Genomic DNA, 27,212 nt, shown 5'->3' with positions numbered 1-27,212 from the left:
TTGGTGTTTCCCATTCTTTCACTCATACGCCACAAAATGACTGTACGATTCAATTGATAGCGAAATAAATTTATCTGTTTGGCCAAGAGTTTTGCACGCGTTATTCTGGTTATTGCTATAATAGGATGGTTAATTTCTTTATCAACAATTTTTTAGTTTTTAAGTTGCCATTCGCAAAAATTTGTGACAAATACTGAAGAAAATTAAACTGTCGTAAAACCTGGACGGAGTAGGAAAACATTTATAGGTCGCTACCAGTTATTGCAATATTGTTTATTTGTTTTTATGTGTACACCTTACGGACTTACATACATATATCGGTTTATTTTTTTCTTATCGTGGTAGAATTAATCATTGTTCATAAAAATCAGTACCGAAAACGAAACAGGAACAAAAACTGTTATCCAAATTTCACCGAGACGATCAATCTTTCGGATAAAATACGAGAACAGTCAACTGCGGAATTGTTAGACGCAAAAAAATGTATTGCTATAAACTTCGGTGATGCAAGTTGGGCTAGTTTTTCAAACAGTAAAAAATGAACCCTGTAATATATTTTGTATGAGATACGCGAAAACGTTGAAGATGGTTGGATTAGACGATAGCCACGATAATCAGCGATTCATTATAAACTGAAATTGGAAATTCTGCGACGGTCTGATTAACGATTGATTGATCGATCGTGTAACTGGCTGCAATGGCCTTCATCTGCAAGGATCCTGTAAGAACGCTGCCTGAATTCGGTCAACATTTCTGACGTCCTAATTTGCCGAAGCGAGAGAGAAGTGAAGATTAAAAAAGCGATATTCACGGTTCTACGAATATCAAACGGACTTCTTGACCATGATTATTGTTTCACGAGTAAACAATATTGCGTACAAACTTTGTACGTTATATCTCACGCGACATTCTCGTGTGAAGCAACAATTGACCGTTTCGAAATAGTATCAGGGCCGTTGAACGTGACGCGTTAGTAATATTGTTATACGTATAGGTATAATTTTATACTCGAAGCGTTTTGACCACTCGGTAAGATTTCTTCGAAGAAAAGTGGTTCACGTTAGTCACGACGTTCTCTTTTCATCAGATTTCATTGTTAAGATAAAAATTTATCCAGCCAGGGGAAATACGTCCGAGTTTAAGCAATCGGTTTGTGAAATACGTTGCGAATGAAGTTGATTGCTCAATACTAACTACTTCAGAATTTTCTCATTGTTTTGAGAGTTCCATTTTCGAAAATATTAATTATTGAAAAATGAAGGAAAAATCGAACATTTTGGATAAGTTTTTGTACAAACGTTTAACATCACACTTAAGAAGTTTCCGAGGAATTGAACGAATAGTTTCGTAAACACAGTCTTTACAAATTTTCGAAAACGGAAATTTCAAGACAATGACAAAATTCTTTAAAAATTCACGCGTATTCGGAAAAATCAACGAATTCATATCGCATGACAAAATAAAAACATTCCCCAAGGATTTGTTAAACAATGTTCAGCTCAAACAACTAATTGACAACTTTCTGGCATTATTATTATTCAAATTTAATTTTCTTATCATCTTCATCGCGGCTTATTTTTCTTCCGATTCATATCTTATCGCAAAGTATTCAATACCGTTTGTTTATTTTTCCATCAGTTTTCAGTCAAAGACCGCATTCCGTACATAACTAGAAATTTCTCTCTCTGTCCGGAAGATATTTCGTTTATCACAGTTTGCCGATTCGTTGCGTCTGTTTGTTGGCAGAAATTTCGAGTCTCGGACGGAGGAATTCGCCAGACGGTCAACTAGCCTGCGATCATTATTGACGGCAATCTTGGCACGAGTGTAATCTAAAGTAATTTAATAATCTGAGAGAAGACGAGCGTCTCCTCTGCAGGGAGTCGCCGAGCATTGAGCGTGAAAAGGAGGAAGGCCAGAGTTGGGAGGGCCGGAGGAACAACGAGGATGCGAAACACCGTCTCGCGAGATTCTCATTGTTGTTGCGTCAGACGATCTTTTGTCGTGGCGATCTTTTTCGCTGAAGAACCTAAGCGTCAGACTGGGAAGCCTTACGCCAAGGCTATCAAGGCCAAATATGATTGCTCGTAAATGGACAGCCTGCCGGACGTCATTGATTCCACCGTGTCAATAATCTGATCAGTAAATGGGAACGAGTTGAATTTTTTCAAGAAAATTGCCGCGCCAGTTCTTTCATTCGTTTACTGGTTAACCCTTGGATTAACCGTTTCTTTGGTTCGCAGCTTTTTATTTATTAAACTACATTTTTGGTTCCAAATGGTCCCTGAAATATTTCCAAGACTAAAAACAAAAAAGATGAAATTTATTGATTTATACATTGCAAAAGTAGCACACCTGAACAAATGGTCGAAATTCCTACTTTTCCACGAAAAAAAGGACTTTCTGCAAATCTATCGTGATAATCCGAAGGTCAGTTTTGACACAAACTTAATAAACGACGAAAAATTTTACTGAATTTTTTCAAAATATTTCTACTTGTTTTTGTTTGTCCGCCATATTGGATACGCTATTTTAAATTTTCGAATTTTCGAGTTCAGATTCGTAATCAGTGACCCCGAAAACCGTATAATATGAAGTTTTATCAAAATCACATAACCTTTGGAATTTACATCCGCCATACTGGATCCGCCATTTTGAATTTTCGAATTTTGAGTTTAGATTCGTAATCAGTGACTCCAAAAACCGTGTAACGTAAAGTTTTATCAAAATCAAATAAGTTTTTGAATCTATGTTCGCCATATTGGATCCGCCATTTTGAATGTTCGAATTTCGAGTTCAGATTCGTTATCAGCGACCCCAAGAACCCATGTATGCAAAATTTCAAGAGAATCGCATGTCAGGAAAAATATGTGCAACAAAAGGTTAATGGTGTGGATCAATTCGCGTGTGAATAAGAAAATTCGAAGACCTTCAAAAAAGAGCTACGTAATTACACCAAGTCAGAGTCACGTGACTACGGAGTAATACTGCACAAGTTCAGGACAGATGCGATTGCCCAACTGTTTCAAGCAAACAAGTATTTGAACAAGTGTTCCTTGTAGTAGTCTTCTTTTCTTACGACCAATCTTTCTGGTGAATGGCGGATTTTCTCCCAAACACACTTGAAAGTCATTGGAAGAAACCTGGCACAATTGTGAACAAAAGACAGAATCTAAAAGCGAGGAATCTTCTCTTCCGATTAAATTATCGTGGATCGAAAATCATTCATTTAATTTTGAATCGTCAGTGTCCTCGATCAGTCCATACCACAAACACTTGGTTCAAGCCAATGACACTGTCAACGTGTTTTCTCGTTAAGAATCAACCATATTCTGCATTAGGACACTGTACGGATCGGAATTCAATTGATCTTGTCGAAAACTCAATCGACCTGAATAGCGAAATAGATTTCAATTGTCCTAAAACGGTAACCGGTTTGCAGACGTTCAGTGTTTGCCAAGACTCTGATCCACAACGAACTTGTTTTCCACATTGGAAAATATAACGTACGTTTATCGTCACTCTGGTCCTGTTTCCGAAACGGCAGAGGATATTTCTTACTCAATTCTACGAAGCTTCGAAATCTTTACACTGGTACCTCCAACGTCAATCATACAATTTCGCGAAGGATGTCTTCCTTTACAGCTTTCCATAAAGCAGTACACCGTAAACTTATTCTCGAATTATTTTTGGCACCAAATTGACTCCACTAGGATTTTGATCAATAGAAAATGCGCATATCAGTTCATTCTTAATCGTGCGCAATCTCTTAGTGCAGAATATCAGGTCACAGACAGTAGGTTGACATGAAGTCATCAATAAACAGTCGAACGAAGGTTAAAGGTCCGAGTATCTGACATTCGTTTCCAATAGTGACGTTCATGATTCGATCAAGTTCGATTTCTTCGGACTTTCGTACTGATCGAGCTACGATGACGACTACACGCAGTGTGTTCTTTTACCCTCACTGCTCTTTCCATTTGACCATTTTAGGGAACATTCGATGGCAAACACTCACTGCTCGATATCTTGCTTCCAGCAGTGGTCACGCAGGTTTAGCTGAACCTGACCAGGCAGACTTCGATTGCTGAAAGCCTCTTTCGATGGTGGTTTTTCTTTCTTGGCTCGATGCCAAGGCGGAAAACCAACGAGTGAGCTAACCCAAAGTCCACGGCTGTATCGATCACCAGGTTGATAACAACCAGACGACTATGGACTTACCAAAGGAAGTGATTAGCGGTCTAATTTCTCCGGAGAGTAGCTAACGTCGATCTTTTGTCTCGCCGTTGCTCTGTGGTAAGCTTTCAAACGCAGAATGTATAGGCAATGTTTGTTATTCGTCAAGTTTTTCCTTGGCACAGTTTTCTTGGTTCGTTCTTTTGACGTTGCAGTGAAAACCGTTCCACATTCTACCATCACGAAGGTGTCTTTTCACTGGATAAAAAGTACGCAGGAATATTTTCCAACACACACGGTTTAATTTAAAAGAAATGAAGGCTGTTTTGGAAAATATCGAGGCACTGTATTTCTGAGAACATCTTTTCAATATCGGTGATAAAAAACGAGTGATTGAAAATGCTACTGGACCGTAAGTAGGGTGAAAAAAAAAACAACCACGATGTAGCGAAGTCATTGTAAAGTACTCGATTTCGACCATGTAACCGGTATTCGCAGTCCATTCTTACGTTCAAGACGAGCTTGAGTCAGCTTAAAAGTCAGTCGATAGGCTGAGACCTTCTTTGAAGACTGCTTAAAGATGAGAAGCGCTTGAAAAACGACCAATTTGTTAATCTCTTTACTTCAGAAAGCACTTACCCGCTACTCACATCGAGTCCATGCGCTGATTTACGAATTTCAAATCCTAAAGTAGTTCTACCGACTTCTCAACAGGGAATATATAACATTATACACTACTGACTTGAATGAACGTTATAAAAATAATATTGATCAATTTTAAAATTTGATATCAGTGGTCAAGAATTGGAACGTTCACCTTAGGAATGAGGTCCAAACTCATGCAAGTAGTCCGAGTTCAATGATCGTCTGAAGCTTGTACTAATCTAGAGTGAACTTGACATTAGATTACATATTGTCGGGAACAAGGAGACCATTGCATCACGTCACGGTCACCACGCAGCGAGGCAAGGTGTAAAGTGTGACGTAGTGACTTAAGACTGGTGGAAAATGTCGATAAATCTTCGAAGCTTCGGGTTATTTAAAGACCAGATCAATACTAAAGGGAACGTAACGAAGCAAGAACCTCAGCAAGGTAGTTCAGTAGCGAACAGTGAACCCATGTCAGAGGTTAGAGCCTCGCAGGATCAAACAAGACTGCTGGAATGAAACCCGAGGTCTATTCGCCGATGGAATCGAAGATGACGCGGAAATTGCGGTGTGTAGGAAATGTGGCGCGGATGAAATTAACACCGAGGTTCGAAACTGGTCGTAGATACTTACAGATGCAGCACACTGCAAGCAGGCGAGCTGCATCGGCCGGTGCATCACAGTCCGGAAATATGGGCTTCAGGACGTAAGTGCTGAAGGTCAGGGCCACTATAGCCTGGCTGCAAGGCCTGACGATCATGCACTCGATCCAGAGTCTAACGAAGGCCAAGAACGGGCCAAAAGTCTGCATGATGTAGGCGTAATCGGCACCGGATTTTTTTATCATACATCCCAGCTCAGCGTAGCAATAAGCGCCAACCTGAAAATTCGTGACGCTTTATCAATCCTCCGTTTCCACAGGTCATGGCGCATAACTCGTGTAGTTGAACGAAAGTTATTGGTAGGTAGCTAAAAGCGGCTATCGAGCAATTGACAAGTGGACGAGATTCGTAATCGGATGTTTAACCAGCCTACACTTGTATCGTTTGGTCTGATTCAATTTCAAGACTGTATGATCTTATCCCACTGTAAAATCATTATACGATATTCGTATCGGGCTGATTCGACAAGATATTGTTATCCGAAGTTTCGACAATATTGCTTCGTACACTGCAACCATTTGTACAACATGAAATACTCGTTTCCTAACCAGTCTGATGTTCGTAGTGATGATCATGGAACTATTTTATCTGCACGATTCGCGTTCGAAGGTTCACGAAAGCATATTTGTAGCCAAATACACCCACCATGGAGAAAAGACCGGAAGCAGTCCAGACTAGTAAACTTGCGTTCACGCTTCCAGTGTATTTGAGCACTCCAGCTGGACTGACGAAGATGCCGGAGCCAATGATCGATCCAACGATCACGGTGACTCCGTTCAGGAGAGACATCTTCGCCTCGAGCTTGATCTCGTCGCCACCTCCGTCGGCGGAAGTGGGAACGGGGTCGTAGGGTCCCTTTTCCCCATCCTTGATGCTTCCCGGTCTCGACATTCCTGGAACAATTGAATGTAGAAAGACGGGTGAGACAACGCTTAATACAAGTTTAAAGTGTAGTTAAGGGGTTGCATACACCTGGGCAGGTCAAGAGAATCGATTTTTTAAAAAGGTGCCCATTCGAAAGTAATATCCTTCGAGTGTATAACCTGGAAATTTCATAAGGATTTCGCAGTGATGACGAAGTTACAGCGTTTTGTAACCGACCGGGTGAGCAGCGAAAAGGGCATCAAAAGAAGGAAGGATCAGGTTGATACAGCAAAGAAAAGATCTAATGGAAGCGCCGACATCTCAGGAAGATCCGTCATATGGCTCAGGAATCGACGATTTCATGTGAGTTTGAAATAAACCAGTTATTTTATTGTCAGTGTAAACTCTACTCAAAACTGTAAACGCGTTTTTCTTCAAACAGTGTTTTCAAAATCGGTACCAGAAATATCTCCGCCACTACTGGACCGATCGGGATCTAGTTTTGCACAGTTACGTTTCACGCAATAATCTAGTAGTTATCGAGCAGTTTTTTCGATACCTGGAAAAGTTTTTTTTTTTCTTTTTCATCACAAGTACTGAAGAATTTCGAGGTGAAAAATAGCCTATTTTATTCCAGAGACTGCTATGGTTGGAAAAAATTCAACTTCGAAATTCCGACTCGACAAGTACTAGTTTTATATATCTGCTTTAAGAAAAATTTTTTGTTCCCTTCTTCAGATCAAAAACGGCAGAGGCACGTCTGGTACCGCAAACGCTATCGACAAAAACACATCCCAGGAAAACGACTGTAATTTTTTATACCGTTTGAAATTTTTCAACCAAATTTTCACACGACAGAGATAAAATGTCACAGTTTAAAAGATACGTAATGATTGTTAAATAAACTTCAGTTTTGTATACGAAATAAATTCTTAAACATAACCCTAGTTTCAGTCGTGTCAGGTACATGTAACGCCTGAAGTCAGAGTGTGTTTGACGTAATTCGGTGATCGCTTAGGAGCTTTTAACGAACGTCTCCATGTGTGGCGTTTCAAAAGCGACGCGTAGAGAGATATAACATCCCGGCAGTTGAATAGAAGATAATCAATTACCATCAGAGTCATCGCTCTCGCATTGTGTACACTATTCACGCTACGAGAAGTTAGTCAAGCACTTCAGCCTCCAACAACGATTCTGTATCCAATTATCACCCGACTCGCAGAATGGCGTGATAATCCGCTCGCTTCTGGGATTGATCGCCCAAGAGCCTCTAAAGTCAGTGTCATTAGTGGGCGTTGGATATTCAATAATACTGAAAACGGTGTCGATGTATCGAAAATGACTGCAGGCATGTTAACACATCTGTGACATTTACATACTTGTTTAACTTGATCTTTAGGTCCTTGGATATGCAAATCTACGATGTTTCTGAATAGATAAAAGAGTAGCAACGAAAGTTTTTCGATTTCGCTTGCATTCGTTTTTAAGGTGGTTTACAAAATTCGATTATTGACGATAACTCGAGTAGGCTTCAACCACTTTTTAAAATGAGCTAATAGCCAGATCTGTCATTAATTTGCAACAAGTACACAATCGCGAAACGAGTATTGAAACATGTCTGGAACCATATTCTTATGCTTTTTTTTTGGAAACAATGATTGAAGATCATTTTCACAACAAGTAAATGAGAGACTCTGGTGCTTGGATAATTTTCAAGAAAAGAGCCGTGAAAATAGACACTTTGCTATTCGTTATTTGACTGCGTGAGTGTTGCCCAGCGTTTCTGGATTTGCTTTGCAGTATCAGGGTGCTGAATAATGGATCCCCTGCCTAGCGAAGGTCTTCGTATCTCGGAAGAAAAGGGATGGAGCGTTTATACGTGAGATAAAACAAGTAACATCAATTTATCTCGAAGTTGATAAAATGAAAGCAATCTCGGGAACAGCGTCTGAATAACAGCTTCGACTTCTATCGACCCAGCTCTCGCTTCTTCGCTCTTTAATCCGTTTTCGTCTGCTTTTCAATGCCAGCTTTTAACAATGAGATAAAAAAAAAATCACCTATCCTGGTATATAATTTTATATTTTTCCTAACTGGTACCTTTGCGGTAGAATTTCTTCTGGTGACCATGTTGAAAATTTCGAAAATGGTACGTTTTCCAATGCGTGATTCAATTGGAGGGATAACAAATCGTGAATTTCACAGAACTTGTTACAGGCATGGTTATGATTTAAGCCCTCATGTTTGTCACGATAAAGATTTACGATTTCAGGAGCTTTGCATCTCTGCGAGCACAAAAATACTCCTAAGGTAAGAAGAAACGTTAAGATAAAGGAACTATAATATTATTTTTCAACAATTTTATTCTCTTCGTCTGCTCAGAATCGGAGTTTTCGACGTCACATGATTCTCAAGAGAATCTTCAATTAATTTCAAGGTAGGCGTCCTGTTTCTCGATTCCATGAAACAACAAATTGGACGCCAAAGTGACTCGCGGTGAGATTACAAGAAGAAGCTTGATTGGAACACAAAATACCCTGCAATGAGCCCTCGAGCTTTGCTATTTGGACAAACTAATTCATTAGGTACCGATTTAGTTCGGTATTGTATTGATCCGAGGATTTTTCTGACTCTCCTTTCTTTTCTTATACGTTACTTAGAACGAGATGCTACGTTTCCGTTTCGTTTTCAAGAAAGTCCCATGTAGCTAAAATAAAATACTTTTTACAGATCTGTGTAATCAAAAGTTGTTTTCACTGCTCATATTTTGACAAAAATGAGGACGAAGTATTTACAAGGAAACGAATGAAACGCTGTTTAACGGCTCTTTAATGTTCCTAAATATGAACTTCGCATGCCGTCGCAATCTTGCAATTAGCACTCTGAAGCTTTCAATAGACTCCGCTGCAACAATCAGACATTCGTTGCTAATTTGTTCGTTAACATTATGAACACGTTGTAGAGATGATAATTTCAACCGGCATTAACTCGGCGTAAACTGGTCATTAGACTTTTATCACTGTATGGTGATAGAGATAACAAAAGTTGGGTAACAACAATTGTGACCCATTGGAAAACGGAAATTTCAAAACATTGAGAAAATTCTTTAAAAATTCATGTGTATTTAGAAAAATCAACGAAATCATTTCATTACGCGTAAACATTTTGCGCTATCGTCGATCCTTTTTTGGTTATTGCAACGCGAAATCAGTTTGCGAGGTTTACTCTACTTTTTTAGTTAAACAAAACGCTTTAACGTCAATTTATTCTTGCACGAGCATTAAATTTTCGCAACGGTTGCAAGAAAATCTAGCAACAGCGATCGTAATGAGAAAGAACAGTAACGGATACTAGACTGTCCGGTAACGGCTAGAAAACTAATTTTCATTCTCTACCTGGAACAATATTTTTCGATCGTGGTAAAAAATGAAAATAGTTAAGAACCGAGAGGTAACCGGAACTATAAATTTCTCTCAATGTAGCCGGTACATCCTTAAATTATTTGGATCCAGGCAAGTCGTGAATCTCGAAAAGAAATCATTCTCGGCTAATTATTTACGACTCCTACGCAACTGAGACTAGAAAATGCGTTAACATTCCGAAAAGGTCGAGCTATATGACCCGGGATAAATAAAATCCCCGTCGCGACGCGACTTGCGTCGTTTAAGCCGTGATATTGTCGACACTTGATTCAATTACGAAGGCGTAAACGTCATCGACCCAGAGTGTCGAACATAATTATTGCTCGCCAATTGATTCAAAGCGATGTAACTTAGATTTGCGACAACGTGCATATAAGCCTAATTGGATTAGACAATTGGCTGTAAAACTGACCCGATCAAAGCGCGACTCGATCGCGTTTTACGTTCCTAAAATCTCATCGACCTTACGATGCTGAATCCAAATCGCTGCAATGGCGCTTTAAGACGATACGGGCTTCAAAGTCATTTGCGAATTGCTGCATATGTAATTTTGTAGAACGGGTTTCTCACACTATACTTATGCCAGAGCCTCTGGGAATTGCAATGACGCTCGGCAAATTATATCTTTTCGATCCTATGCAGTGACTTCGAGTAAATATATACGACAAATATGTTATTGCAACGAAGATTCATACATAGTAACAATAATTTATGAATCTTTGTTGCAATTACAACATCACACAAACTGTACGCTAAAAGGTTGCGAATATTTATCAATTGATGGAGACAAACGTTGATTTTGTAACGCTAATTTTAGCTTTTCGACTGTCTTTTAGAGATAATAGAAATATTTTACTACCATTACCGATGTGTAATAATATTGTACGGGTTTGATAATGTGAGTAGCTGCGAACCGAAACGACAGTTAAAATTGTAAAAAGTAACAAAATAAATTTAGCATCGAAATGAATAAATACTGGTTAAGTAATAACGAGCCGAATGAAACGTGCGAATACTTGCTGATCTTAAAAAAGGTGATAAAAGTGGTGCTAATTTTTTTTCTTTTTTTGTATTTGCTAAAATTACGTCAACTCGTCCGAATGAGAATAATAATTCAAGCTGATGAGGTTTCTTTTCTTTTGCGCTAAACCATTTTGTCGATGGACAAAATGCTCGGTGCTCCGAAGGTTTTACCTACAATCCGATATTACAAATTATTGGAACAAGGATTCGAGCACAAAGTTCAATCCGACTACGAAAGGTGAAATTTGGTTTTGTTTGCGGTGTGAAGTAAAGAGGGAAAGAACGAATTACGGCAGTCCCGCATCACGATGGGATAGGATTTCCTCCCTCCTGAGGGATCTCGAATTTCTTATTCCCGATCGGGTTCCCGTTTGTGTGGGGCTTGAGAGAAGAACCGCGGTAGCCAGGCGAACTTACGATTAGTTGTAGTTGGCGTGCCGGTTTGAGCCGTTTGTTAGTTAACCGTTCAATAGGGCTCGCAGTGTTGCATCTAATTGACGATTTGTCGAATAATTGACCGAAGAATTTCTTTCAGCTAGCAATTCACCGGCTTTCGCATCGGCTCGTCAACTAGAATTCTCGATAAGAAAATCAAACCTCCCTAATTCCACGAGGTGAATGTACCAGCTTGGCATTCCAACTTTTAAGGCTTCAGCTGACGCAGATTTTGCCTACAGCATATTTTCTTCGCCCACCGATTAAAGGGAAGCTTTTCGAATCATCGATCATTTCACGTCTCAAGTTTAAGCCCGAATGATTTCGAGATTTACGGATTGCAATGAAATATGTTTTGTAGATTATCGTCGTATTTTGTAGATAATTTTAAAATCACTCGCATTTACGCGATCGTTTTTCTAATAACAATTTTTCAAATGGATATAATTTGTTGTAGAATATCGTGAAACTCACGGAGTTTAGCGGAATAACAAATGTTACTTTTTTCATAAGACTCGCCTATCGAGACAAGGTGAGTTAAAAAAATCTTCAACTTCTTTGCAACAAGTTTTTTTCTTGTGAAAGAAAGGCGACATCTAGCGGTGGTTCAATTGTACTCTTTCATACTTTTTCGGAAATATTCATCGTCTCGTCGATCTAAATCGAATTCCAAAATTGTCGGTCATCGCGTTTTTACGAAAAAAATCGTATTCTTTTATGAGAATTCATGGAGATCGTAAAAATTTGTACATTTCAGCGAAATTCTTAGAATACTGCGATAAAAAAAATTTAGTATCCGTTAGCTGGATACAAAATTGTTATTATTTTACATAGAAAATTGTAGATTTTTATAAATTGTTGCAGAGATTTGTAATTTTCCATGCAAAATACTATGATTTCCAATGATTTCCCATATTGTCGTACGATTTTTAACAATGTTTTATGATTTTCGAACAAAAAATTAACAATTTACAAAAAATTTACAAAATTTACAAAAATTTTCAATCATCTAAAATTTATTTTCGTTTGGCTTGGAACTTATTTTCACCAGTGATAGAGAGGAATTTCTAGCTGTCCTAGCCCTGGTGAAAATTTCTACGTCTACGAATTGTTACGGAAATTGAAACACTGGGTATTATTTTGTACAAAATTGTGAACATGCATAGTTTTCCATGAGGATTCGTTAATTTTATTTCAAATAGTAATATCTTGTACATTTTTCGCTGTAAAAATCTACAAGTTTTTATGAGAAACCATGCATGTTTAAAATTTTCTACGAAATGTTCCAATTTCTGAACAATAAAATACAAAATTCGGAAAAAAAATCGTAGAAAATGTGGGATCAACGAATACAATTACTCCAAATATATTTACTACTAAGACGTAATTTTCTCGTAATACCAACAATACTCAAACAAATAATACAACTGTACCTATTTTACTAAAAATTTTCTCGTAACTTAAAACAGATGAAATTTTTCTCAGTCTTCCTGTAATTGTTAGTCCTTGAAAAAACTTTCTCTCAGTCTTTCCGATATAATATATTCATCTTTTGAATAAATCTGTTAAAGCCAATAAACAAAATGTGCAATTTGAAAAGCAACGAAAATATAGAGAAACGGTTTAAAATCAAAAAAAAAAAACGTCTGCAAAATTGGGACAAGTTTTTACAAACTTTTAGAAACTTTTAACTCAAGTTGTCATATTTCACGAATCTCGCACGTGGCGTTGTACTTATTAGCTGTATAAAAGAGTGGGAAGCGAAAAAATCTACGACACGTTGCTGGGTGTAACTATACAGCAAGTTATTTGAATATTGCATCATCCCTTATATTGATCTTGAGACGACACGATTCGTCCGCAGGTTGCTGCGTTATGCTAACTTATCAAACACAACCGTGAATGTTATCACAGTATTATTTTCTGCCTGTAGTCCGTAAAAAAAATTGTCTATAGACTTTGTTACTTACAGAATCCGCGATCCGTCCGTGCATATTTTATTTATTGCCAACATGCCTGCGCGTTATTGATTCGGAAAAACTCCGACAAATTACAAATTGACAGAAATATCGATTTGTATTTGCACTAGATAATACAGAATCGTCCGGATTTTTTTTATTCATTAAAAAAGTGAAAATTTAATTAATTCGAAAACCTTTGACTTGAAAGATTTCACGAATTGTTTGATGATGGAATTTTGTACCTCGCTGAAGATAATCGATAAATTGATTTCAGGACTCCCGGAAAGAGCAAACAAACATCTTAAATACGTTTTACGTCGTTTCGTTTCCGTTTTTAAATATAATTATCCAAGTTTTTGATAAGACGTTTTCAAATTGCGGGAAACGACGATTAATAATTAACAACAGATTACTCTGGAATGAAATGGATTAAAAATGGAGTCGGTCAAAATGAGAAATATTTTTTTCTTCCTAAATCCCTGCGAGAAATTTGACGATTATTACAAACCAAAATAAAGTTTTTTTGCATTTTCGGACCGATAGAATCGAAGTAAAAAAAAAAGCGTACATTTCATCCGAAAATATGACGAGAATAATTTGAAAATGATAGTTTCTCCGAAATTTGATTTCAAAACTCAAAGAGAAAAAAAAAAGAATGTCTAATCCTGTGAACAGGAATAAACGCGATTCGTGAGAGGCGCAATTTACAATGTAAAATTATTATCAAGTAAAGTTAGAAAATCGACGATGACGGGACGAAGAATAATTTTTTATATAAATTTCCGGACAATTTCGAATCCTGTTCAAGCGGAATAGTAAAAATAGAAACGATGTACAGACCTGTACGATCGTTGTTTCGGATTGTTGAAAAGTTAAATAAGAATACAAGCGAGCAAATATGTGCTCGGGTATCGAAATTTAAGCATCGTATTACAAGAACGGGCGTTCTACGACCGCTCAGAAGACCCCCACTTTCATCCCCTAGGCGTAGCTGCTACGAGAGTATTTCTCTCTCCCTCTCACTCTCTTTCACTCTCTCGCTCTCTTTCTCTCTCTCTCTCGGCGTGGCGCGCGCGAAAATCAATAGCAACACGTGGTGTTAGTGGTGGCCGATGTGAAAGGGCAGAGTTTCTTTTTCCCATGCAGGGTGCAAAAGATATTAGGAGCGGAGAAAAGTGTGAAGAAAATTATCGAGCGTTATTTAGATTCCAAAGAAAAATTTTATTAAAAAAATTATTCTCACCAAGTCCGCACGATAAACCGGCAAGTATTTAAATAAATTAAATAACGAAAAGCACCGATTCTTTCAAAAATTCAAAATCCCCGCATTTTCGCCACGATCGATGATCGAGAATTTGTATTCCGACTCACCTTTTCGACTCACTCTTTAAAACCTGACGTGTACGAAGATGAGGAGCGGAGAAAAAAAAAAACGCACAAAATTTTAAAAACAGTTCCACCGCAAGATCCGCGATTTTTGGGGTATCGAACGAGGATCAGACCGACATGTCGTTTCACCGAATTCGATCGCGGTTTTTTTTTTAAACGAAAAATTTTCAAAATACCGCACCGACGGGAGTCGTTCAACCCGGGGCGAGCGATTTCACCGCACTACCGTACAACTCGCTCAACGGGTCAACTCTGAATGAGAGCCCGCGTCGTGTTTCTGCGTACAAACGGCTCGCCGAGAACCGCCACTTGGAGGCGCGATCGACGATCTTTCCGCACGGCGTGTGAATTTTTTTCAAATCAAGGAAAATACAGCCTCCGTGAGTTGCGAAATACGGAAGGAAGTCCGGGACGAGATTTCGTCAATTTTTGCCGTTACCCTGAAAATCAGGTTTATGAAAAATGATTCGATATTTTTTTTTTTATTTTTTATCCGTTTGAACATATTTTATGACTAGAAGAGTCTCAAGTATACACCGATGGACAGTGGTTTTGGTGCCCTTGATATATTTGAGCGATCTTGCAATTAGTAAGGTTTGATGTCGTCGACCCTGGGATTACACTGTGAAAAATTTCATTTGTTACAGTGACTAGATAAACGCAGTAACCATTTTGCGCTATTTGTCGATCCTTTTTTGTTTATTGCAACGCAAAATCGGTTATTGCGTTGCGTGTTAATAATCGTCAATAAAAAAGCGCTGCAAGCTTTACAACGGAGTGATATTTCGACAATAAAGTTTGGCGAATAAATTGGCTTGAATTTTATAACGCGAATTTTTGTAACCCTTGAATTTTCTCAAATAACTTTGAGAGAATTTGACTACGCGTGCTTAGCGTATTTTTATTTTCTTTCCGCGACGTTTCGACGGGCCCAAAATTTTTATTTATTTATAAGGAAAATAAAAGTATGCAAACAACGCATCGTCAAATTCTCTGACCATCATCGACGAATCCTTCGACTTGAATTTAATATCGACATTTCCGGATTTCGATGAGGAAGAACAAGACTACAAAGTGTAGAATCCAGACATTCTTACTTCACTGCTAATTGGATGTTGCTTTCACTTCTCGGAGGCCACAGTCCGTTCATAAATGCTACACAACGCGTGATTATACGCATAAATTTACAAAGTGTGCGTGCGCGATTTTAATATAAACGCGGGCACGTGCGATTGTAAGTATTGTGTTTTACTTACACGCAGAGGAAGCGATAAACCAACGCAGGCTTTTTGTATTTTACGATCTCGACAAATTTTGTGCTAATCTTTTCAAAAGGGATGCGAATTATTTAACACCACGGAATGCGCCGATGGTTGATTCGGTTTTTGCAAAAGTGAGGAAGAAGAAGAAGAAGAAAAAAAAAGAAGTATTTACGTTTATTACATGCACGTAGGAAACGGTGAAACAAGAAACAACAAGATTGCATTTCTTAACTTTTTCATACAAATACAGAATCTCACGAATATTTCAATCAACGGAGTTTGAACGTAAGAAGAAAAAAAAATTTCATTTCGTTAGCGTTGTAAATTATAATTACAAAAAAACACGATCAAAAATTACCAATTGCAAAAAGTAATTGCGTCGTATTTTTTTTTTTTTTTTTCTCTCTCCTCGATCGAACGAAAATTTTTGCAAATCGTAGTCATTCGCAATCCTGATCTTTTTTTATTTATTTACTTCGTATCGTTTTGCGTTACTCTACTTTGCACAATACAAGCAGAAGTTGAATAATTTAAGCTTCGATACCTTTGTTTTTTCTTTATTGTTAACAATCATGCAAAGACCCAGAAATTTTCGTTCCATACAAATATCGAGAAGAAATTTGTTAAAGAAAGAAAACTACCCAATTATTTTTACCTTCTCTGGACTTTTATCGTACGCGAATGACAATTTATTACTAAAAATTGTTTATAAAGAAAAAAAAAAAAAAAAATGAAAAAAAATTGGTAATTTATTTTCGCACAAGTGATTCATCGCGTTTGATGTGAAATATTTCTAACAGCTTGCTGAAATTTGATCTAACGATCGCGAATTAATTTCAGGGGAACTTGAAACCTCGATAACGATAACATTGAACGTGGGAACCTGTATTGCGAATATAAAGCCGTGATTTTGTCAGCCTTCGCTCGGGCTTCGGGATCAAACCGTCGACGGTTCTATTCAATGCCATGCGAAGCTTTGAATCGTGAAGCTTTAGAATTGTAAAGCTAGGCGAGGGATACGAGCTGCTGCTGATGCACCTGGTCTTCCTTCTTCCGCACAACGCGGAAGGTGCTCAACTTTGTTGAAACTAAACTTGTCGTTTACAATTAGACTCGACGAAATATTTCCGGAGCTTATCTTGCGCTGTTTTCCCGCGATAAGCGAGGACCAAAAAGTCTACATCCGGTTTAGAATTACGCTGTCATCTTTAACTTTTACAATCTTTTATTTCTGATCCGGTTTAGTTATTTTTTTCTGTTTTCATTCCCCATTTAGTATTTTTCTTATTTTCAAAGTACTGAAAATTTCTCTGCGATAATTATCATCGCGTTCCGGTAATCTTTTCATGACACATGCTTTACTTTATAGGATTACAATGCAACGATTCAATCGTGCCAATCAAGTTCGATGAAAGTTGGACAATCTCCGATTGAAATAAATTGATCGTAAAACTTTGTATGGGTGGTTTTTTTTTTTTTTTTTTTTTTTTTTTTTTCTCGCACGAGCGTTAAATTTTCGCAACGGTTGCAAGAAAATCTAGCAACAGCGATCGTAATGATAAAGAACAGCAACGGATGCCAGAGTTTCCGGTAACGGCTAGAAAACTAATATTCATTTTTTACCTGGAACTATATTTTGTCGATTTTGGTAAAAAATGAAAATAGTCGAGGACCGAGCGGTAACCGTAACTAAAAATTTCTCTTCCTAAATCTTTCTTCGGACGTTACGCCCGATTCATCCTGCGAAACTCTGCGTTTCACGTTCGCTACGTCATCTCTGACGCAGTTGTTCCCCCAGTTTCACCGTTTCCCCCCGATGGTCCAGAGTTGAGAGTGGGTGGGTTTATCGATTTGGACAAAGTCATTCCTTTCGACTCCCCACCACGACGTTACTCCTCCATGCTCTTCGATTTTTCGCGTCTGCTCCGACTCACGGAATAATGACAATAATAATTGAAATTACAAAAAAAACAAGAGTAAATGAAAATATAAAAAAATAAATAAGAAATAAAAAAAGACGACCAAAACAAAATAAGCTTAAGGGGCACACCTAGTGTGACAGCCTAAAAAAAAAGGCGATTTTTGGGAATTTAAAAAAAAAAAAAAAAAAAAAAAAAAAAAAAAAAAAAAAAAAAAAAAAAAAAAAAAAAAAAAAAAAAAAAAACCGAAACCTCGTATAAATATCGCGTTATATAATTCATAATGAGGCAATTCCGTCCAAAGGACGAATTTAATTCGCGGCCATGAACAAATTTCAAACACAACCGCGCACCGTTCATAAAATAGAATACTTGAAAAGTTTTTCCTCACATAAGCGCAACGCACATTATCGGTAATGGGATAAAAAGGTAAAGGTTGTATCCTTCCGTAAACAATAAACCATTATTCTAGACCTTGAGGTTTTCTGCAAAGTCTATATAATCGTTCGATAGAAGAGAACTAAAAACCATTCGATAAACAAAGAAAAGCAAAAAAAAAAAAAACGCGTAAATATTATTTGTTTTTTTTTCGCTACATTGTTATCTATCGTTTCAATTTTTCTTAAAAAACAAAACGGCACTGCATTTTTATTCCACTTATTATTGTTAAATTATAAGGATAACTTTAGCCCAGCTATCGTTCAACGGCTAGAAAATTACAGCTGGACGATCGGTAATTACGAATCTGGAACTATTTACATTCTTGTATACATATAAGTGACCGTTAATGATAGGTGATAAAGTTTTTCACGGTGTTTAGCTAATAGTAAGACTGATATATAAACGCGAATGCGCAGTTGACGTTTAAACAGATAAAAACGCGGTAAACGCAGCGGTCGAATCGAAACCTATTTGAAAGAAAGATTTGAAATAAAAAGCGACGCGAGTTTATTTTTATATGGTACAAAAATCGAACTAGCAAATGCGAAATGAAGTCGTCTAAAATCGCATTAAAAATAAACTCGATTGTTTCGTTTATTTTACCCTTAATTACAGTTTACAGCTGTTCCAAAAGATTCGGACCTTGTCGAGTTTCTTTGTTACATTTTCTATCACGAATCGCTCTCGTCCAAAACCTTATTACCAATTTCTGCAAAAGGCACGATTTGAGAATATTCGTTTGGGTTTAAAGTTTAGAATTTAAGACTCGCCGGTTTCCCTTGAACGTTTCGGAGTACAAGGTGTCTATGAGTTCGCCGCTTTCGTATAGATCCTTAACCGTTTCAAAACCGCCGATCAGTTCTCCGTCGACGTAAACGTGGGGATAAGTGGGCCAGTCGTAATAGGACTTCAAAGCGATTCGCAATTCTTCGTCCATGAGTATGTCGAATGTTTCGTAAGGCACGCTGTGAGTGGTGAAAGATAGATTTCGTTGTTATTTAGTCTATATAAATATGTAACTTCTTTGAATTGTCACCGGACGTATCGATTTCAACGAGTAATCGGGTTTGTATGTTCGGTTAAACTGCATCGCTTATTTGACAATTGCAATTTAACAGTGATGGTAATGAGAAAGAATAGTAACGGATACTGGACTTTCCGGTAACGGCGAGAAAACTAATTTTCATTTTCTACCTAGAACTATATTTTGTCGATTGTGGTAAAAAATGAAAATAGTCAAGGACTGAGCGGTAACCGGAACTAAAAATATCTCTCAACAATTTTTGCAGAGTTAGGTGTATACTATGAATGACTGTTGTTTTCTACCAACAAATAAAATATCACACTTTTTACGCAATCCAGGTTTTCGACGAATAGCACTTGAGGGAATGGAATCTCAACGCGTGGCACAATTAGCGTGACGGCATTGATCCAGCAGGGTTGCAGATGGCGTTTGTATTAGGATGATTCATTTTGGGACAATTTTCTCCTTTTTTTTTCTTGATGTGATACTCGAAAAATTTGTGCCAAATACTGAAACAAAAAGTTGTCGTAAAATCTGGAGAAGGTAATAAAATATTTAGAGGTCGCTACCAATTATTGTAATATTGTTTTATTTATTTTTATGTCTACACCTTGCGGACTTGTATATGTATTAGTTTATATTTTTTTGCATCTTGGTCCGATTAATCGTCTCGGAGAAATTTGGACAACAGTTGTTGCCACCGAAATAGGTGCGTCGCATCACCTTAATGTCCCTGTTTTTTTTCGGTACTGATATTTTTAAACAATGATTAATTCTACCACGATAAGAAAAAAATAAACTAATATACATATGTATATAAGTCCGTAAGGTGTACATATAAAAACGAATAAAAAATATTAAAATAATTAGTAACGACCTATAAATATTTTTCTACTTCCTCCCCGTTTTACATGCCATTTTTTTTTTTTTTTTTTCCGAGTATTTGTCACAAATTTTTCGCGTGGCATCTTGAAAAAAAAAAAGTTAATAAATAAACCACCCTATTGTGTATTATACAGCTAAACCTTGTGGCTTTGTCCGATGCAGGTGTGAACCATAGAGTATGAAGATACATCCGTATACCAATTTCGAAAGCAGGAATACGTTGTCCGAATTCGAATTCATGATCGTCATCTCGAATAGGACAGAATACGAAATACAGTCCCGATATGTCAGATTCGGGTCCTTTTACCGAGCGCAAAACCTACGGCAAGTTGCTGACCTTCTTCTGCAGTGAATTTGTTACATTTCATCGTGAGTTACGACATCAAATACGAGTGACATTAGTCGACTTTATGCTGTCACGTTCATGGAGCCGCGAGTCTATGATTATGCACAGTAATATTCATCGATGTCTTAACCCTTCGTCTAACTTTTTTTCGGTCCGAAAGAAAATGCGAGTTCGATTCTATAAGACTGTCGTGAAAATGACTGTAGATGCGGCAGATTCTTTCACGTCAGCTACATCGCCGGTCATTTTCACGAAATTCGTATAGAATCGAGCTCGGATTTTTATTCTGACCGAAAACAAGTTAGACGAAAGGTTAGGGCATTAATGAATGTTAGTGTCTCACTCATTGTCAGAGGCCGAAAACGGAATGGAACATGTTACGGTGCTATTCGTCGGTACCGATGATATTCGACTGCCGAGAGAAAGTTCAGTTTGTTATCCATCGTGATTAAGGGAATGTCAATCGATTGAATTTACTTTATCGCATCGAAGATCTCCATGATTTGTTTCGTGTAAACACACTTCGGTTCCTCCTTGGTTCCTTTCATGACGATCACTGTCTTTCCCCTGGCGATGACTTCTCGAACTCTAAGAATTACGTGAACGAAGATTAGGATAATGGGAGGGAATATATTTTTTTTGTTTCTTGGTAAATACTTCTCGTCGACTATACGGACTCAAGGCTCTGTTCAATATTCAGCAGTAAAACTTTGGACTTGACGTTAGATTTGTATCGTCACCGAGGCATTATTTTCTTTTTTCCTCTTTATTATTCACAATGTTATTCGACAATGGATGAAAAATGCAGGTTTTTTTTTTTCATTCGACTCTTAATTTCGTAATATCTACGGATGAGCTAATAACTTAATAATGTAAGAAAATATAGGAACCGCTGTTAATCCTTTTCAACTTCTGAAAGAGAAACAGATGAATAAAAGTGAGCGCAGATTAATAGGTGTGCCTATATATAAGTATTATAAGTATTTGATATTTCACTATACGTATTTACATAATCGAATTACTAAATCTTGCTTACATTTTATATTTGAATTTGAATTCAAAATGAGCGCCAGCGTGAAATGATGGGGCAACTATCATTCGAGTATCGTTAGGTATACGTTATATATACGTGAAAAACTTTCCTGGCGTTGAGCTTGGAAAACTGATAAAAATAATTTATAATTTCAAATTGCCAACCAAGCGATGTAAGAATGAAAAGGCCACCGTAGAATTCTACCGACCAATGACAATCGAGGTCGATGAAATGATACGATCCCCGGTGTAAAATAATGAATTCGGCGTTATCTACCGAGTTGATCGAGAGAGAAAAAAAAAAAGAACAGTCGACAGTCGTAAAACTCATGTCGCGCTCCAGCGGTGCGTCATATATACGCTCGTAAAGTTCCTAAACCCTTCCCTCTTCCGTTTAATTACACGCAGTTTCGTGCGTGGGCTCTTCTTTACAGAACTTTACATTCAATTTCCGCGACCTTCGCGTCAAACATTAGAAATCAGCGAATGGAAGGGATAAAAAAAAAAAAAAAAAAAAGAACAGTTTTATGCCCGGCACAATATCAATGAGTCGGGAACTTTGATTTAGTAGTTTTTAAAAAACGAAGTTTACTCAAGCTTGGAAAATTAAACTCCTTTAAAGTTGTTCTAAACTTTCGAAACCATGATTTTAGTTTCACTGTTTCGTTAGATTAACGTTACTAACTTCAATCCGGTGGCCGATTGCGAACAGAAAAAATACAGTTACCGTCAATACTTTCCAAGCCACGAACAATTGTTTTGAGAAAAATTTCTGTCATTGACAATGTAGTATCTGTTGAAGATGATCTAACTATCCTGTTATCGTCTAACTTTGTATAAGGTTTCCCCTCTTAATATCCATTTATTTTATGTACTATGCGTGTTCGTTAAGAGAACTTCCTTTATCCGGTCTGTCTCATTTACGCTGTTTTTGCAACAATTAGTCACACGGAACGAATTATTATCCATAAATAAATCTCAAAATATTGAGTTAATCTGGAATTTTATTAAAAAGTTTCCAACAGTATCGAAGACTTGGAAGAAAACTGGCGCTCAAAACTTGAACTCCTTTTATCCAACAATGAAAAAATGCGACCTCTTCTAAACTCACCTCTCTTCTAAACTAACTTTCTTGGGCAGCATAGCCTCAAGTTCGCCGGCTTCGCCCATTTCTCTAACAATATCCAAACCGCCGAGTAATTCGCCGTTCAAATATAGCTGTGGATAAGTTGGCCAGTTGCTGAACTTCTTCAAGCCCTCCCTGACGTCGTTGTCTTGAAGAATGTCGAAGGTCTGATAATCGGCGTTGTAAGAGTCCAAGATGGAGATTATCGTCCTTGAGAATCCACACCGTGGATTGGCCGGGTTTCCCTTCATGAAAAGCATGCAGGGCGCATGGTTTATGAGTTTTTTCAGCCTCTCCTCGATGTTCTCCTTCGGTTTCGGAATTTCTATCGGCACCGGATCCTTCGACGACATCTGTTGCTTTACTTTCGTGGCCAACTCAGCCGGGTTCGCGCCGTCTACTCGGTCGGTAATGACGGAGTTCCTAAGCAGCAGTATTGTCGGTACGGCGGATACGCCGAACTTCAAAGAAACCTCTGGAACGTCCTCCGCTGCTATCTTCGCAAAGTTTACACCCTTGTAGTCGGCTGACTTTCCCATTTCTTCGAGGACATCGTTTATTTGCGCGCATTGGGCCGCCCATGCCGCGTAGAAGTGGATCACCGTCAAATCTTTGGATCTGGTGTGAATAAACGACGTTGGTTAACGAAGGTGATTAAAAATGGTGATTAAAAAAATAAATATAAACAAACGTTGCAGTTGTAAAAAATATCTGCTATGCTATATCTGTAATCGTGTATTATATATTTATAAAAGTATTATGTATATATATATACATATACATATATATATATATATATATCATTTTACATTAAAGGTTATCTTCGGCAATGTTTCATTTAATTTTTATTCTTGCAAAAGTTCATTATCGACGTAAACATTGACCTGTTTCAAGGGTCCTCAACAATATAGTCAAACTCATCAGAGATAAGAATTTTTTGCATCTATTTAACTGTATCTTTTCTTAAACACTCGGTTTTTTCAAACGGATGTATTTGTTTTGTTTCAATGGCAATGACGAAATCTCTGTATTGTGACTTGAAGTTTCAACAAATAAACATATTTCTACGAATCATCAGACACCGGTACTTTTAGAGTTGTGAATTTGGTTGTTAATAATCGATGGTTTTTTTTTAAATTTTTCTCTTTCCTTTGATTTTCGGCATTTTTAATGCGAACAAAACTTCAAATAGATAAGTATTTACATTTCAAAGAAGATATACCCGTGGCAATTGAGCTATGGAAATTAGAATCCGAATGACAAAGCTTCGGGTACCAAGGAACAAGTTTCGTTACATTTTATTTCCCATTTCCATTTTTATGAAAACAAGTTTATAGTTCAAATGTCACATTAAAACGTTTGAGTGATGTAAAACATTCGGCTTCATTTGGTCAGATTGAGAAACACTGAAACAGGTCAATACCTTCTTGAAGTGAAGCCGTTATTTATTTTCCACGAGAGATAGTATATGTATATAACTATATAACGCGTTAAGTATACAATGACCCGAAAAACTTCTAGTGCGATTTCAAGTTATCGGTGACTGAGGGTAGGTAACTTGATATCGTGGGAAAATTTTATCAGTTTTTTTCCAGTCATTGCATTTTCTTACCCGGTCGATAAGCCAGTGACTAGATTATAACTCAATTATCAGAAGGTACGACGCTGCAAGTATCAATTTTCGAGGTTATGCGCAAACGTCAGCATTGAAAACAAGACATTCTAGTCATTGCAGTATGCAAATTAGCCAAACTGTTTTAGACACTTAGTTGCACTAACCATCGTCTAATCGATTCAAAAGAATGCAGTCTAGATTTCTTCAACAGTGTTACAGAGTCCTGGCTCGGATCCAAAAGTGCGGATATGCCTTACCATCGCATAGTTTGGATGAATGAAGATTTTTCATCATATCGAAGTCAGTAAGGTTATCGTAACGATTCACGAGGCAAGAACCGTTATTTAACGATACGAACGAAATCCGGTAAATCGGGATAAAAGAAAACACACGAATATTTGGAAACCAAGTTCCTTAAAATACAGTGATTTTCCCCCCCAATGTTTCGTTACGATAACGTTGCTAACTTCAACCTCGTGATTTTTCAAGGGTTGTAAAATCCTTAAAAAAATACCCGAGTCACTTGCCGTAATTGAACTCACTTGATGTACGTGTTGAACTCGTCGACGGTCGCCAAGTTTGTGACAGCCATCCTGTCACCCTTCCCTTCAGACCTGCACAGCAGCGATTATGCAAATAAATATTTAACTCTTCCAACCGGCTCGCGCTACGCGACTCAGGATACTGCGGCCATGGATGCCAAAGGTCTCACAAAGGCCAAGATCCGTGGCCAAGATCCTCGCATCACGAGGCGCTGTGATGGCTAGTTCGGCGTTTCGCCGCCAGGAGTAAAATTTTACGTCTGTCTCACTCGCTTTAGTACCACGCTGTGCGATAAAGCGGGTTAGAGATAATGTGCGAGCGAGATGTCCGACATGGCCATGATCAACCATGAGGCAACCTTTTTTCATTTGGCTGGCCACACCGGCGACAAAAGTCTTCTTAGGAAGTCTAGAGACTTTTTTAACCGTATTTTTAGGTTGACAATGATCTCAATAAGAGCTTTGGGAGTAACAAATGCTGGAAAAAGATGTCCCTTGGCTTCTGAAAAGATCTATAAAACGAGATATCCCGTTGCATTTGACGTCTTTTAGGTTAAAAATGGTCTTTGTGACATTTTTCAGACCAACAATTGTCGCTGATAGCTCTTTTGGCTTGGATATCGTTATTTTAACTGGCTGAAAAATCTTTTCTAGGTGAAAACAAACGCTTATACGTCTTTTGGCTTTCTCACAGTAATGTAAAAATGTTTGCAAGCGAAGATGAACCGCGGGCAATATTTCCGCCTGCATGTAGGCAATTGGTGAAATGGTTCGGGTTGCACATAAACAGGCGCAATCGCGTCGCGCATGCATGGAAAGTCCCAAAATTAAAAAACCGAGTACTAAATCGAACCTTAAAAAAATTAAAAGTATATTACATTGTACATATTTTAATGACGATATATAGGATCTCAAGATTCATGTGTTCGTTCATTTAAATCACTCTCCTACTTGTTCGGTATTGGGGCCAAATTTCAGCGCAACAATTTGAAGTCAAATACGATAAAATATCAAGTGCACCTTTCAGAAAAAATACAGTAACACTAGATTCACAGAGAGAGTAGTTAAAGTACCATCGAATTTTGAATAAATTCGGTGCGAATTTCACATTATCCAATATAAATTCATGACTAGTTCATCCGGAGTTCGTAATCTTAAGCTGAACGCAACTGAAAATATAAAACGGCGAGCTGCCGTCTGACACATCATTACGTTCATATAATTGTCCCTACAAATGGTTCGGTGAAAATCGAAATATTGATTTATTTTTCAAGTTAATTTCAATGCAAATGATTCAAGCCAGAAGGGAATAGAATGAATCCAAGTAATGGGTTGGCAATGAATACAATCAATTACTATAAAATAGGAACAGAATACTCGAAAAAATCACCAAGTCACCGTGGGGATCATAAAAATTTGGAAATTTCGTTTTTGTTTGAAGTAATGAAACCTTCGGTTCAAACATTGCATCGTGACACTGGATGACCTTTGAATTCGATTAACAGGCAAATCAAATTTTCAAAATGTATACATATTTTACTATAACTTCTCATGTTCGGAGCCAATCTTAAGACATTCTTCAGGATCTATCAGACAAAGGTCTTTGAGGCTAGGGGAGATTTTTGATTTTTGAATCTACAGCACAGGTCTGCAAAAAAATATTTTATCTCAGCTGCATAGGATGTTTTTGGTGAATATTCTGTTTTCGAGCGTGCTGAATCCAAGAATAAGTTTCATTTTCCTCCACCACGTACGGTATTTTTGCAAAATACAAGATGTTTGCATAAAAAAAAAGCATAAAAATAATGAAAAAACCAATATTTCATCACAATGAACTGAACTATATTTTTCATGAAATATATTAACATTCCGTGTTCATTCTTTTTGCCTAATGAAACCTTTTCTTCTTCTCTTTGGTCCTTCTCCGAACACGTTTCCGCGTTTCATTTTCTGTTTCCCTGATTGTATTTATTCTTGAATCTCACTCTGATACGCATGAAAATAAAAATAAGAAATCACTTTTGTGTAGGATTTTTATAATCAAGAACAGTATACCGGATTTCGAGTTCAAACGGGAATTTCACTCCGAATGAAACCACAAACACGAGTTCAAGCAAAAACCTGTCGTGATGGATTTTTTTCGAGTATTTTCCTTTGTTGCAGTGATGAAAATCTCTAAGAAACAGTATGAAAATAATTTGTGCAGTAAACGGTGCATAAAATGACGAAACGCCGCAAGCGTGAGTAAAAGTCGTTCGTGCAACCTGTCAATTTGAAAGCTTTGCCAGTTGAGCATCGAGAGTGAAAGATAGTCGGTAAATAAAGTGGGAAGCTCGTGTAGCGACCATTGAAAATCGAGTTCCTACGGAATTAACTGCCGCAGGTACAGACGCGGTTCCAACGGAACGAACGAATGTCTTTGACGAATCGTTCGAGAGGT

The 27,212-nt window shown here is 37.6% G+C and overlaps 2 protein-coding genes across 4 annotated transcripts in view; both read right to left on the bottom strand.

Annotated features, from left to right (window-relative positions):
• LOC107221772 (Y+L amino acid transporter 2) overlaps positions 1-14,820 on the bottom strand; it is a 39,104-nt gene extending 24,284 nt beyond the window's left edge. For 2 of the 3 annotated variants that reach the window (XM_015660896.2, XM_015660895.2), the window contains exons 1-3: positions 14,563-14,820; positions 6,132-6,379; positions 5,458-5,704 (exon numbers count right to left, since the gene is read on the bottom strand). In XM_015660896.2, coding sequence (XP_015516382.1) covers positions 5,458-5,704; positions 6,132-6,377 — 493 coding nt within the window. In that variant the 5' untranslated portion in view covers positions 6,378-6,379; positions 14,563-14,820. Of the gene's footprint in view, positions 1-5,457; positions 5,705-6,131; positions 6,380-14,434 lie in introns of all 3 variants that reach the window. The other variant, XM_046745523.1, reaches the window with a different exon arrangement.
• Positions 14,821-18,783: 3,963 nt separating this feature from the next.
• LOC107221774 (glutaredoxin 3) lies at positions 18,784-24,943 on the bottom strand. The gene is made up of 4 exons (XM_015660898.2): positions 24,773-24,943; positions 22,601-23,233; positions 20,935-21,045; positions 18,784-19,167 (listed from the first exon to the last, which is right to left on the bottom strand). Exons 1-4 carry the CDS (start codon positions 24,820-24,822, stop codon positions 18,948-18,950), a joined length of 1,014 nt encoding a protein of 337 aa, XP_015516384.2. The 5' UTR covers positions 24,823-24,943; the 3' UTR covers positions 18,784-18,947.
• Between the last annotated feature and the right edge of the window lie 2,269 nt (positions 24,944-27,212).

Source organism: Neodiprion lecontei, chromosome 7, assembly GCF_021901455.1.
Source record: "Neodiprion lecontei isolate iyNeoLeco1 chromosome 7, iyNeoLeco1.1, whole genome shotgun sequence".
In the NCBI taxonomy this organism is placed as follows: domain Eukaryota; kingdom Metazoa; phylum Arthropoda; class Insecta; order Hymenoptera; family Diprionidae; genus Neodiprion; species Neodiprion lecontei.
Note: the sequence above shows the minus strand (reverse complement) of the source record. Positions and strands in the feature narration are given on the sequence as shown.